This window comes from Panthera leo, chromosome A1 (assembly GCF_018350215.1).
Source record: "Panthera leo isolate Ple1 chromosome A1, P.leo_Ple1_pat1.1, whole genome shotgun sequence".
NCBI lineage: Eukaryota > Metazoa > Chordata > Mammalia > Carnivora > Felidae > Panthera > Panthera leo.
In genome coordinates, this window is record NC_056679.1 from 173,055,887 (window position 1) to 173,071,304 (window position 15,418).

The following is a 15,418-nucleotide window of genomic DNA, read 5'->3' on the forward strand; positions in this document are numbered from 1 at the left end:
GAAGAGGAAGTGGAGGCTCAGAGAAGTTTACTGACTCACCCAAAGTCACATAGCTGAAAATATAGAAAGAAAAGAGTAAATACTAGCATTTTCAAGACTGGGTACCCCCAGGGTAGGGCTCTGGTTGTCTCCAGGTTGTATGCTGAAATTGCCACCAGTCAAGCTGCAAGGGAGATGTGCTGAAATGGGAGTGAGCCCCAGGCTGGACTGTGCAGGCTTGTCTCAAGTCCATATCTAAAAGAAGTCTCAAAAGTCCTCAGATCTGCTGCAATGGGGGAGGGGAAACTTCAGTCAGAGTGGAGAGGACCAAGGACATTTTGACTAATATTTTGTGTTTCCACCACCTTTAGTTAATTCAGCTCTGTGAACAATGCAGAACCTACCATTTAAGTCAAAGAAATCAGTTTAGTAGACTTGGTTGCCTGAAACTCAATTTCCTTATCTGTAAAATGAGTATATTCTCATCTCAGAAAGTTATGTTGTAGCACACTGTCCACACTACCCAGTTCCCTTCTGAGAGGAAGAGACAACTGCATAAGCCCTCCCCTTACCAGGCCCTAGCCTCCTCATATCACATGGTGCCATAACCTCCTTGTTAGCATGATGCCCTAGAAAAGCATGCTGTGAGCCAGACAAGACTCAGTTTGAATTATAGGCTCTGTCTCATAGTATCACTTGAATGGTGGTTGCCTCTGTCTATAATAATAATACCTTCTTCCTAGGGTTGTTGTGTGGATTACCTGAGAGGATTTGCTTGGCATATGCCCTGCAACAGAACAGGGGTTCAAAGAGTGTTAGTCATTTTCAAGGTTATCATGAACAGATGACTGTGTTTACCTCTTCCCTTCAAAGCACTTATCAGAATTTGTAATTATTGGTTGTTTACTCGTTTATTGTTTGTCTCCTCCCATCAGAACGTAAGGTCACAAGAGCAGGGACGGGATCTGTTTTGGCCACCACCCAGAGGGTGTTCAATAAATACTTGACCAATGAATGAACAAATCTGGTCATATTTGGTAATAACCTGGAGAGGGAGCTTTTGCCATAGAACTGATGGCAGCAGAGACTAGGTTCTTAGGCCAGTGACAGGCTTGAGGGAAGGGAAACTTCCCTAGTCAGACTGCTATAGGGCAGGAAATCTAAGTACTTTTAGGAGACCGCCAAGGAAAGTGTCTTAAGTTTCTCTACTCAAACCTTCAGTGGCAGGTCCAAAGGCTGCGGAGAAGCTGATGGGAGGAAAAACTTACAGAGGAGACACTTTTGTTAACTGATTGATTTTCTGTTGACTGAGAAAAGGCTGCCAGGATTCCATTTTAGCAAAGTAGTACCTGGCTTTGTTTTGATTTAGAAGCCTTGAGTTCTTGTAGCAGACCCTTGAATTTCAAAGGAAGATTACTCACTGGTTCTTGTGTTTGAAGCCGCTGACATGAGCTTGATACTGTTCTATGGAGTTCAGCACTATCTTACACGTCTTGCAGGGGTAACCCTTCCCAGCTGAAACACACATAAAAGTCAAGATACTTAGTTATCCAGGAACAAGGGACCTGGGGACTGCTGCTTTTGACAGTAAATGCCCTTCTGAGGATGGATGGTGGGGTGAGATTAGGTGGTTGGCCCTGATGAGAATCCCAGAGGCCTCAATGCTCAGGGGACACTGGCTGTGTGCCTATGTGCTTTATGGTGTTGGGAACCTCCTCACTCCCCTCTGTACCCCCAAGTCCCAGAATCGAACCTGGTCTACAGTAGCTGTCTGTTGAGTAAATAAAAGATTGACAGAACAAAGAGGTGACATTTGGTGTATCTTTTTACCTGGACTGTGCTAAGTGGCCTCATTAAGGATGCCCTTCACTGAGAGATCTCTGGGAAACTGCCACTCTCCCTAGGCTTGCAATAACAGTAATTAATGAGAATGCCTGCTATGAAAATTAATCTAGTCTTTCTACCTTGGGGCTCACAGACACTCTTACTACCAGGGCTGATCCAATGACAAAGTGGCCTTTGTCCACATGGCCAAGATATGGAGCTGGACTCCTGGCTCTGCCTTCATGTGATCTTGACTAAACCCCTTCCCCTTTCTGATCCTCAGCTTTTCTCAACTGTAAGTCAATTATACCATAACTTATAACCATAATACTTATAATAAAAACCAGTATCATTAACCAAGTACCTGATATAGGCCATGCACGCTATATAATTTTGCTTGGCCCTCATAATGATTTTCCTGGGAAAATCATTATCATTATTTTACAAAGGAAAATAAGGCAAAGTCACATGTCTAAGAACACAGTGTTAGTAAGTGGCAAACTCAGGCTTGGCTGACCACAAAGGCTGTACTTATTCTAGCATGACAGATGTTAGCTGTACAAGAAAGGCAGCTGTACACATGACTTCAAGAGCCCTCTGGTTCTGACACTCTTCTAACCATCTGCCACCCTAAAGTTTCACAGCTCTGGAGTGAGATCACCTAGGCTCAAATCCCAGCTCTATCATTTCTTACCTGTAGGACCACAGGCCAGTTACTTAACCTCTCTGAGATTTGGTTTCCTCATTTGTAAAAGTGGGGCTTCTCTGAGACTCAGGTTCCTTACCTATAAAATGAGGTTAATATTAGTATCAACCTCATAAAGTTACTGTAATGATTTAAATAAAAGCATTTGACACATAGTAAGTGCTCAACAAATGTGAGCTCTTATTACTAGTATTATTTCACTCTTATGGGCTCCATGCATCAGTCTGGCAAAGAGGTGGAGAGTATCTTTTAACCAGCCTTCTATGGCAGCTATAGCTGAGAACACCAATGATCTCCTCTACTCCAATTAGCTAGCTGATGTTCCTTTGTATCTTCAGGTATTTCCTGGAAGACACACCCCTTTAGAGCATTTAAGGGGAATATTACTGCAATCAGAATTCAGGTCCATTTTAGACATTTATGGCCAGCATTTGCAGAAGGCTTAATCTTAGACCCTCAGCTCTTCTCTTTCTAAACTCTCTAGGGGTTTCATTCATTCTGCTGACTTTCATTACCACCTAAAATATATGAAACCACTAATATTTAACAATTACTGACCTACCAAAATGGCAATATCTCTAACCCAGACCTCTCATTTGAGTTCTAGACCTATATATCCAACTGCCTACTTCGATATCTCATGGGCATCTTAACTCCAAGCTGACAAAACCTGGCTATCCACCTAATTGCTTAAGACTAAATTTGGTTATCATCTTCGACTATTCCCTCTCCTTCACCTCCCACATTTTTTTTTTTTTTTTTTTGGTAAAGATCTTATTTTTATGTCATCTCTACACCCAATGTAGGGCTTGAACTCACAATCCCGAGATCAAGAATTGCACGCTCTGAAGGCTGACCCAGCCAGGCCCCCCTCACCTCCCACATTTGATGGCCAAATCCAGACAATTCTTTTTTCTTTTTGAAGTTCATTGATTTGAGTGAGAGAGGGAGAGTGCGAGCAAGGGTGCAGAGAGAGAGAGGGGGAGAGAGAATCCCCAGCAGGCTCCACACTGACAGCACGGAGCTGGATGTAGGGCTCAATCTTACAAACTGTGACATCATGACCCGAGCTGAAATCAAGAGTTGGATGTTTAACTGAGCCACCGAGACGCCCCTAAATCCTGACAATTCCACTTCCTACATAGCTCTTGAATCCATCTACTTCTGTCTATCTCCTCCACTGCTACCTTACTTAGTCCAAGCTCCCATCCTCTCTAGTATGAATTACAATACCTTCATTGCTGGGGTCTCCCCACTCCTCTTCCTCCCTTTTCCAAACCATTCTCCACTTTGTAAGCAGAATGATCTAATAATGCTTAAATTGTCATTGGCTTCCCAATGCTTTTAGGTTAAAGGCCCAAATCCCTAACATGACCAACAATACCAGGACTGGATGCTCCGTCATCTCCCCAGGATCGTTTTGCCCCACATTATCCTCCTTTCACTCTGGGAAACCTTCACTGATCCCTGCTCCAATTTAAGTTGTCCCATTTGTTTCCTTTCCTTTTTTTTTTTTTTTAAGATTTTATTTTTAAGTAATTTCTACACCTAACATGGGGCTTGAACTTACAACCCTGAGATCAAGAACTGTGTGCTCTGCCAACTGAGTCAGCCATGTGCCCCATTTGTTTCCTTTTCTAAAGCTTGTCACACTTGAAGTTATTTGCTCAATGCCTGTCTTTTCTACTAAACTCTAAGCTTCATGAGAACATGGACAACACCTGTCTTGTTTACTATCATATATACAATGCCTGACAAACATTAGGAAAGAACTTAGCAAATATTTCTTGACTATATATGATTTTTTGTTTTGAGAGAGAGTGCGCGCGAGTGAGTGCGTGCCTGAGCGGGGGAGGGGGGCAGAGGGAGAGAGGGAGAGAGGGAGAGAGGGAGAGAGGGAGAGAGGGAGAAAGGGAGAAAGAGAGAGGGAGAGAGAGAAAGGGAGGGAGGGAGAGAGAGAGAGAGAGAGAGAGAGAGAGAGAGAGAGAGAGAATCTTAAGCAGGCTCCATGCTCCAACACAGGGCTTGATCCCATGACCTTGGGATCATGACCTGAACTGAAATCAAGAGTTGGATACTGACTGAGCCACTCAGGCACTCTTTGACTATATATGAACTTAACAAAACCTGAAAACCTGTCCTAAGCATAGTTGAAGAGACTCGGGGGATCAGCATGGGGCAGAGAAAGCAGCCCTGTTCTATGTAGGAGGCAAGGCCCTAAGCAGGGAAAGAAAGTGATGGGGTAAAGCAGAGGAGGATTCCAGTAACCTGGGGGTGAGTGTTGAGTGCTCTGACAGTTGGAAGGATTTGGCTGCCTGAATGATATGCAGGCTTTAGTTTTAGCATTCTTGGATAAATGAGAGAAATGTGAGCCAGGAATATAAAGCAAATTTCAAGTCTTTGATCTGCTTGGTAGACGCTGCATCTTCCCCTTGGGGAAGAGATCTGGACACTCTGGATCATCTCACATTTGACCCATACTTGTCATGAGACACTCTGACAGGAGCCCCATGGAAACTATTCTCTGGACCCACTATAGAATTTAACCCAAATTTCAATGTGGCTCAGGTGCTGCCTAGTGTGAGACCCAGGAAAAATCACCTCATCTTTCTGATCCTAATGACCTCATTTGTAAAATGGGGACAATCAAACTTGCACAGCAGAGCTGCTGTGAGGATTAAATCTGGCAATTACATGTGAGAGTACCTAGCCTAAGGTCTGGACTGTAACAGCCACAGGTAAGTATAGGATGACTGACTGACTGAATGAATGAACAAGCTTCAACAGAGGCCAGCAGGGAAAAGTTAAGCTGCTAACAAACCAAAACCTTTGCTAAGGTGGAATCCCTGTTAGCTGAAGTCACTGCCTGCATATCCTAGGTCAACATTCCACCTCTGTGGGTAAGAAGGGGGTCAAAATGAGTTCAATGCCTCTGATGTCCTATAGTTGGAAAGCCTCCTGCCAAGTACACTCAGAGCTGGAGGCAGGAGGAAGGAGTGTAAATTTTGGAGCCAGACAGAGCTAGAGACACATATTGATGTTCTCACTTATCAACATCAGGTCCTATCAGCTCTATGACCTTGAGCAAGTCACTCTGAGTGTCAACTTCTTTATCTGTAAAATGCGAAAATCATACCTATTTTTAGGAATGCTGTGGGAATTAAATTATAATGTATATATTAATATCAATAGGCGTGTGATGCCCCTGCCCCCTGCCTAGGTTTTCATGAAAAATTGTGGCTGATCTGTAAAGCAGTCAGATGCCTTAAGCAAGAAAAAAGCATCCAGGATACAGTTCTAGGATTAAGTTTGGTAATCAGCCTTAGGCAAAGGGAGGAGTAGATACAGGAAGGAGACTTTGGCTTGAGATAAAAGTATAGAATGGGGGAGTGCCTGGGTGGCTCAGTCGGTTAAGCATCTGACTTGCATCAGACTTCCGCTCAGGTCATGATCTCCCAGTTCGTGGGTTCAAGCCTCGCATTGGGCTCCATGCTGACAGTGCAGGGCCTGCTTGGGATTGTCTCTCTCCCTTTCTCTCTGCCCCTTTCCACTCACACTTTCTTTCTCTCAAAATAAATAAACTTAAAAAATAAAAAGAATAGAACGGGTACAAGTTAAGATAAGCAGCCTAAAATATGGCAGTGCCAAACATTAAAAAAAAGGGGAGGGGCCTGGGTGGCTCAGTCGGTTAAGCTTTGGACTTCAGCTCAGGTCATAATCTCGCGGTTGGTGGGTTTGAGCCCCTCATTGGACTCTGTGCTGACAGCATGGAGCCTGGAGCCTGCTTCAGATTCTTTGTCCTCCTCTCTCTCTGCCCCTCACGCACTCATGCTCTCTCTTAAAAATAAATAAACATTAAAAAAAAAAAAATTAAACATGGCAGTGCCTGAGTCCTGCTAGTGGACAAGAGAGAATGAGGATATGACCAGAGCAGGGCCAAATAAAGATGGCCAAGAGTTTGAGCAAAGAAGAGTCAGCTGCAAGAGAACCCTGGGTCGTGCCAGCTGGATACTGTGTTGTCCCTATCAGTCTCAGGCCAAAATAGGAGGGTGTCACAGAGGGTTCTGAGGAGCTTGGTTCTGAAGTTCCCGTATTTCTCAGCATATGGGGCTGATCCTGTTAAAGAGGAAGGCACTGCCTGCGTATGGGAACACCAAGCACTTAATTTTGAAGAGGTTTATAAAGCAGGGTCCTTCAGTGGCATTGGAAGAGCACTCCTTGGCACCTTGCTAAAGGGACCTTCCCTTATTTCATAGCCACTATTTTGTACCCATCTCATCTGTGTCAGTATTGCTCAAGGACAACCTGTGTTGTAAGGCTGCTTTGGGTTTGGGGATTGATAGAGAGGCATGATCTCCCTTGCCCATATGTGGTCTGGAACATCTACAGTATCTGGGTGTTCACCTTTCTAAGACTGTGGCAAGAGCACAGATGACTCCAAGTAGCAGGTTCCCTGAGGCCAAGTTGTTTGTACTTGGATGCCATGGGGACCTCAAGTGTTGACTGGTGCTGCATCTCCATGGCCTGAGTGGAAACCCTGAGGACTCATACGAATGTAGGCTCCATGAGACAGGCACTGTGTCAGTCTTGGTCACCACTGTACCCCAAAGAGGGTACACAGTAGGTACTCAATAAATATTTACTGACTGAATGAAGGAGAAAATAATAATCTCCCCTCCTCCAGTCTTATTATAAGCCCTGAGAAGTTAATGTGATGGGAAGGGCTCTTAACTCTTTATGAATACTTACTCCTGTGATGTTGACTGACATCTAGAAGTCAGGGTAAAAGCTAATATTCTCTGAGTCAGAGTGGGGTATGGGCAGGCCTCAACTGCTGAGAAGTGAGGGGCCCTGAGGACACTCTAATACCTGGCAGAGGCTGCTGAGGGCCTTCACACAAGGAATGTGGATGACAGGGAGCTTAAATCAGAGGTTGCAAACTGGTGGCCCTTGGCCCAAATCTGGCTTGCAGACAGATTTGGCTCATACACGGTTTAACATTTTTTAAATTTAGTAGCACATTTAAAATGGAGAGGAATTCTATTTTTTTTTTTAAGATTATTTTTAAGTAATCTCTACATCCGACATGGGATTTCAACTCACATCCCTGAGACCAAGAGTTGCATACTCTACCGACTGAGCCAGCCAGGACCCCTAAAAATTAGGGAAATTCTTTTTTTTCAAAAATTTTTTTAATGTTTATTTATTTTTGAGAGAGAGACAGACAGACAGAATGTAAGTAGAGGAGGGGCAAAGAGAGAGACAGAGAGACACAGATTCCGAAGCAGGCTCTAGGCTCTGTTAGCACAGAGCCCAATGTGGGGCTTGAACTCACGAACTATGAGATCATAGCCTGAGCCAAATTCAGACACTTAACTGACTGAGCCATTCAGGTGCTTCAAAAATGAGGGGAATTCTTAAACAAATCTGACTTTCTAGATTCCTTGAAAAACTGAAAGATATGGTAATAACTAACTGGAGCTGGCTAGGAGAGGCATGCACTCTTCAGCTGGTCATGCTCATTTACTTATTTTTATTTCCTATCTGGTTTCTGCAGGCATTTGAGGGTGCAATGCCTGCGAGGGGAGATGTAAGGAGGAAAAGACAGCATTGGTAGTCTGGAGAACTCTAGTGCTCAAGCCCTGATCCAGCTCTCGGTGTGAGCTGGGCCCCCTTACCTGATGAGTCAGTGACAGCAGGGTCGGCCAGCCGCCCATAGTGTGCCATGAGTTTGAGCTTGGTTTCCTGTTTCCTGTGTTTCTTGCCCACATAATGTTGTTGAGCCATGACAGGGTCGTTGAAAGTCGCATGGCAGAGGCTGCAGAACTTGTCTGGGTCTATCATTTCTCTATTCTGGTGCAAGGCTAAGGTGGAGGCCACAAGGAAAGGGTTTGTAAGGCGTTTCGACAGAGCTGCGGTGAGAGAGTTCAAACAGAAACAATGAAAAAAGACCCAGAAGGTGCCAAGCTTTCGAGTATGCTGAATGGAAAGAAAGGCTGGGTCACTAGTCACACTTGCAGATGTAGCACTGCCTGTGTGAATCACACAGTGAAAGTCTTATCTAATTGGGAAAACTGGCAAGATTTGGGAGAGCTCAAAGACCAGCTACTTTGGTCAGCAGTTTTCACTACTTTGGGCATATGAATCCTGATTTCCTCATATTCTGAGGAGGTTCTGCACTTCTGCTATCTAGTTGTCAAATTATAACAGTCTAGAAATGTATATGTTTCTAGTTCTTTTATCCCTCAGAATTCCCCAGAGCTTCACAGCAAGTGGGACAAAAAACTGGGAGCCAATGCACAGATGTAGTAATTGAGAGCCTGAGGATTGGGAGGGTCATTTAGAAAAGGTAACCGTACTAGGAGGCCTTTTGGGTTACACTGTCTTCTAGGCTGAGTAGGAGAAAGAGAGGATGATACTGACGTTAAGTTACATGCTTTGTACATATATTTCCTCCTTTGGTCCTCAGAACTACCCCATGAGATAAATATCATCTTACCACATTATAGAGAAAAATCAAGGCTCAGATGGGTAAAGTGACTTGCCCAAGATTACCCTGGTAGTGAGTGAATCCATCTGCGTGACCCTAAAGACTATGCCCTCTTCGCTAGGCCAGGCTGCCAGAGTGTGGTAGGAAAACCTGAGGGAGGGCTATAGTCCATGCTTTCACCTTCAGAAAACATCCTTGGTTCTGGTCAATGAATTCAGGTAATCAGAGTGTGTTATGAGTCCCCTGTGGGTCGGTCAACAAATGTCCTGATACTCCTGGCAGGCCACACAGCTGCTTTATAAAGTGGATGCCAAGACTCACAAATGAGTCCATGTGGCTAGAATGGTGTCAACCCAGTAACCACTGTTTTAAAAATGTGGCCTAGACCCCCCACCAATGGTGGAAGAGGAGTGGGGCTCAGCAGCACTCAGACAGATGGCTCAGATGCTTGCTCAGCAAGTTGCTTGAAAAGTAATGCACATGTTGTAGAATATTTGATAATATGAGAAAACATTCAATATGTGGTGTTACATTAAAAAGAAAGCAGGTTATACAGAAATCTGTTTCTTATGTCCTCAATTTTGTAAAACAAATGAAAAAACATACTGGTGATGCATGGAAAAAAGGCCAAAAGCATAGAGTAAAAGGGTGCTTTTCAGTAATATCCAACTTTTCTATAATGAATATAGACTTCTGACATCAGAAAAGAGATAATAATGGTCGTTAAAACATAAAAGGCAAAAAAAAAAAAAAAAAAAAAAAAAGACATAAAAGGCCATTCTTTAAAAGATACTGAAGCATCAGAGGTGAACAGTTAAGTTGGAGGAACCGCTTCACGGACATCCAAAAAATAACTATGGGAGTCTTCTCTCAGGAAATAGCTTGAAATATGGGAAGAGTTTTCTACAGGGATGTTTGCTGTACTGTTATTTATAAATATCAAAAAAGGGGAGGGAGAAAATGTTCAACATTAGAGGAATGGTGTTATGATAGGGTATTATAAAGTCATTAAAATGTTTACGAAAAAGTTTTTAATAACATGGGGAAATACAAATGTTATATTAAACAGAAAGAGTATAAAAGAAAATTACACACAAAATGATGTTATCATTGTTAAAAGATATATGCACAATCATATATGGGTAGTAGCATTTTGAAATGTCACTAATATATTAACAGTGTTTCTCTGTGGTAGGATTTGGGGGATATTTTACTTTCTTCTTTGTACTTTTTTGCATCATTTCAGCTAGAATTATTCATAATGAGTATGCATCATTTTTATAAATATAAGGTTATTTAAAGTATTCTATGTTTATATGCACGTATATATGGATTTAATCTGTACATACATAAAACTATACACACAGATATACACACATACACATAACAAAAGATTATAGGAAAAACAATACTCCAAAATATTAACAGTGGTTACCTCTGAATGGCAAAATTATGCGTACTTTTTCTTTTCATATATCTGTATTTTCCTTATTTTCTACAACATGCTTCTATTACTTTCACATTAGAAACATGTTTAACTTCATAAATATAGTTATAAACTCATGTAAAAACATAGAAATGTGCTTAAACTACAAAATTCAATGAAAAGTAAAAGCAGGATACAAACAGTACATGCACTATGATTACAACCATATAAAAGCATATCTGTACGTGGCAAAGGCTGAAAATGAATACGGAAAATAACCTCTTAAGTATGGAATCTTTGGGACCTGGCATATACCAGGGAATTTTCCCATTTATAGAAAAGATCAATCCATATAAAGACAAATAACCTTATAAAGTTTTTGTTCTTAAGCTATTTTCTCTTGGCCTAATGTTTTAATCTTTTTGGTACCATGAATGGTACCAACACTGACTTTATTATTTTTTTTAAGTTTTATTTTTTTTTAGTAATCTCTACACACAGCATGGGGCTCGAACTCATGACCACAAGATCAAGAGCTGTATGTTCCACTGACTGAGCCAGACAGGCACCCCCCAACACCGACTTCAAACAAAAGCAATCAGTACTAGTATAACTTAATGATGAACAAACCATAAGCAAGGCCAATGACATGCTCCAGGTGGTAGATGCCTCACCAAATACTTCATTTTATAAGGGGATTCCACTTGTGGGCTATCTTAATGACAGTGATAATACTAATGATAGCAGCTGTCATTTACTAAGCATCTATTATGTCCTAGATTCCTTAAATACATTTCATCCTCACAACCTATAGATAGTATTATTAACATCTTACAGGTGAGGAAACTTAGGCACAAAGAAGTTAAGTCATATAGATAGTAAACAGCAGCATCAGGATTTAAACCTGCATGTCTGTGGCTTCAAAGTCCATATTCTGTTGTTTCATAGCATGAATAACCAGATTTGGGTGTGTTAAGAGGGTATAATTATGAGTAATTTTTCACCTTATCTTCAAAGTCTTCTAAAACATTGTTGTCTTGTTTTCATGATACAGTATTACAAAAAAGAATAAGTATTATAAATAGTATAGTCAGTCTACTTCCTGGTCCAAGATAAAGAAGCAAAAATTACAAAAAAAAAAAAAAAAAAAAAGACATAAAAATCAAAGAACTTTCATTCTCAACTAACTGCAGTTAGTGGAGGTTAAAAATCCCAGAAAGTCAGGAGTTAATGAGATGAAAACGAGGGTTGAGCAACAGTGGTGACAAGATAAAGGGGACTATTTTAGAAGTCAACGCACTGGAATGAATTCATGGCAGTTGCAAACATGGCTTGCTGGGCAGTAGTGGCAGCACTCAAGTATTCAGCTTTGAAAAGCAAGTCCCTGTCTTGAGGAGAACAGGCAGCTTTGAGGATTAAAGAGAACAGGGCATAACCTGAGCACACGAACAAGACAAGGATTTAGCTTTCAACTTGGAACACATGGTAATAATGGCAGGTGAATGCTGGGAGGGAAAAATCTAAGTGGGAGAGGTAAGAGATAGAATGCTCTCATGGTATGCATGGCCTGGAGGACTTTGACACTCTCGATTATAATTATTCATCAGGACAAAAGCTCAGGGCTAAGACACTTCTACAAAGAAAAACTGATGTAACCAAAGAAAGGGAAGTTAGGTGAGCACAACTCTGAGACTGCATTTCAATCTAGCTGGGCCTACTTTGGTATTTTTAAGGACTCTCAAAAGTTCGACCTCTCCAAGTCTGTGGCCCTAGGCATTGCATTCTGGACATTGGCATTGGTGCCCTGAGGATGGGAGGGGTACCGATACAGCACTACTCAGGAAAACCAGTACCTTCCACCTTAGTGGATTGCTGCTTCAGCTTTAAGTTCTTTGCGTGGGTCTTCCCCAGGTAGTGCGACTGGGCCACGACAGGGGAGGAAAAGGTCATGTTACAGATGGGGCAGCACTGGTTCTTGTCTTTGCTTCTGCTGTTCTTCTGGTTGGGAGAAAGAACACAGGTCTGATCACGCCACTGCCCAGCCAGAAAATCTTCCATGGTTCCCCATTGCCCACAGAAGAATGGGCATTCAAGGCCCCCTTCACACACTAACCCCAACCTACCTTTCTGGATCCTTCTCCAGCTACTTCATTTTAGGCTCTACTCACCATTCCCCACTTTATTCCCTGTTACTTCCTTGCTTTGTTTAGGTCATTCTTGCTCCTAGAATGATCTTCCTTTTTTCCTGCCTGGCATATATCTGCTTAGCCTTCAAGACTCATATATATATGTCACTTCTTCTGGGAGACTTTTACTCAACTCAGTACACAATTATTGAGCTGCTTTGTGTGAGTATTCAGAAAATAATTAATCTTGTTCCTCCTCTGCATGCCTAGAGTACATTAAACAGATCTCTATCATAGCACTTGTCACCCAAACTGACAGTGTCATAGCTTAAGAGACTTTTCTGTGAACCAAAGTGCAGTGTTTGGGTATGGACCATTGGACTCATCCTTGTTTCCTATCCTTAGCACCCTGCTGGAGTCTGACACATAGTAGATACTCAGGATTTGTTGAACAAGCAGATATTATTTGTTGATTGTGATTACACCAGAAAACAATGTATTTCAAGCCTATGTTAAGAGCTCCCAGCCTCTCTCTGAGGTCTGATCTCTGAATAAAGTATTCATTCTAAGAGGATTTTTTAATCCTGGCACTATTGACATTTTAGAGTAAATAATTCTTTGTTGCAGAGGAAGAAGAAAGTCAGTCACTTCATTTGAACTACTGGGCCACCCTGAGAGTTGAAGTAATCAAGATACAAAGAGGTGAAGTGACTTGTCTAGGGTCCCAGAGTTGATCTTGTCTCTCTGAATTCTAAATCACAAGCAGAAGGGCAACTAGGGGATGGGTCCAGTGAATTTGGAGAAGGGATGAGCAAGGCCCTTCCACGCCTGTGAACACTGTAATAGGAGGCTATCTGTAAATTTTCATTCATTGAGCATCCATCAAGAATTGTAATTTTACCTTACAATACCCTTAAAAGGTAGGAATTATTATCTCCATTTTATGAATAAAGTACAGAGAGATTAAGTGATTTGCCCAAAGTCATCAAACCAATAAGTTGCAGAGCTAGTATAGGGCCCTAGTCTGCTACTTCTCATCCCATGACATTTGAACAACCTCCCATAAAACAAAATTAATGGTACCCTTGAGGGATTAGGATTGTTTCAGCATAATTCTCACAGTATTTCTAAGCCAAAAAGCAATGCATTTACACCTCAATCAGAACAGGCATTTGGAAAGTTGTTTCTTCCACCTGTTTATTCAAAACATTCAAGTGCTGAACTCAGCTCTTTCCCTCCCATTTCAAGAAAGCAAGCAGCCTGGCTTCCTTCCACTTTTTCTCCTTGAATAGTAAATGAGAAGCTTTTAGTCCTGCTCCAATAAACCACTGGGTGGTAATGCATAACAATGGCTCCGTATACTGAGCCGCTGTGTGTTTGGTGCTTTTGATAAATTTTCCCTCATTTTAGGTTGGAAAAATCCTAAAATGTTGATATTAACATCCTCATTTTTATGGAGGAAGAAATCAAGGCTCAGAGAAGTAACAACACTTGTCCAAGTCACACAACATGGCTAGGATTTGAAGCCAATTCAGTCTGACTCAAAGCCCACATTCTTTCCACCACACCAACCTGCCTGCTGGTTTCATCAGGAAGCGAGTGGTCTCAACATGGCAGCTGGATTACCTGATCTGAGTCTAGCTTCTTCGTTTCCCCCTTTAATGTCTCCATTCCATGGATTGCTAGGTATCTCTTCACTTTGTTGGCATGTTTTTTGCTCTGCAAGAACCCAGGAAAAAGATCAAAGATAGCCAAATGCCATTTCATATCTAACAAGGCACTCAAAAACACTAGATTTTCATTTGATTCATCCTCACAAAAATTTTGAGGAGAGGGTGGGAGAAGAAACCTAGTTTATTGAGTTCCTACTCTGTTTAAAGCACTTTAAATGCTATCAAATCTAATCTTCACAGCAATCTATGAGAAAATTATCATCATCTCTGTCGTACTGATAAGGAAACTAAGGCTGAAGATGGTGAGGTTTCTTGCCCAAGATGAGCAGCAGAGCTGTGATTCTAACTCGGTCTATTTAAAGCCAAAGTGCATACTTTCTACTACATTAAGCTGAGAAGGAAGACGTAAGTATAATGATCTTGATTTGGACGGGAGAAATGAGATGCAAAAAATTAAGTCAATCTTCAAGTCACAGTCAACATGCATGGAGGTGATGTCTGGGTGGCTAAGAAGGAAGTGAGGGCGTGGCACGGAGTGTGGAAAGTAAACTTTTTTTTTGGTGTGTGTGTGTGGCGGGGGGAGTAAAGTATTCAAAGGTACAGTGGCATACCTGGTAGTGTGCCAGCTTCTGGGACTCAGAAATTAGCAAGGCGCAGCAAACCTTACACTGAGTATTGGTAAAGAGACACTGGTTCTTCTGGATCATGTGCTCCACTACAGAGAGGAAAATAAAAAAATCTTTGAGTTAAAAACCTGCTTCAACAGTGCCATCTTTGAACCCTCTCAAACACAGGCACTGAGTAACGGAATGCCATACCATCATATCTCGGCAAAGCTTTGTCACTCCTCACCTGTTTTCATGACGCATGCTATGTTCTCACATCACTTACCTAATTACTTACTTTACAACTTTGTGTAAGGCAATTTTCTTTACTAAGTAATTTTTTTTGAAATATAATTGACATATAACATTGTATTAGTTTCAGGTATACAATATAATGATTTGATATTTGTATATATTACAAAATGGTCACCATGATAGATCTAGTTAACATCTGTCACCATACATAGTTATAAATCTTTTTCTCGTGATGAGAACTTTTCAGATTTACTCTCTTAGCAACTTTCAAATATACAATACAGCATTAACTATAATCACCATGCTATAAATTCTTTTAAAAAGGAATCTTTAA

The 15,418-nt window shown here is 41.6% G+C and overlaps 1 protein-coding gene across 4 annotated transcripts in view; it reads right to left on the minus strand.

Moving 5' to 3' along the window:
* Positions 1–15,418, minus strand: part of ZNF346 (zinc finger protein 346) — a 31,598-nt gene that overhangs the window by 4,071 nt on the left and 12,109 nt on the right. For 2 of the 4 annotated variants that reach the window (XR_006204681.1, XM_042945749.1), the window contains exons 2-6: positions 14,836–14,939; positions 14,178–14,270; positions 12,279–12,423; positions 8,188–8,421; positions 1,401–1,494 (exon numbers count right to left, since the gene is read on the minus strand). Coding sequence is in view for 3 of the 4 variants with exons in the window: in XM_042945749.1 (XP_042801683.1) it covers positions 1,401–1,494; positions 8,188–8,421; positions 12,279–12,423; positions 14,178–14,270; positions 14,836–14,939 (670 nt within the window). In the remaining variant the exon portion in view is untranslated. Of the gene's footprint in view, positions 1–1,400; positions 1,495–2,497; positions 2,589–8,187; positions 8,422–12,278; positions 12,424–14,177; positions 14,271–14,835; positions 14,940–15,418 lie in introns of those variants that run through there. The other 2 variants (XM_042945769.1, XM_042945763.1) reach the window with 2 other exon arrangements.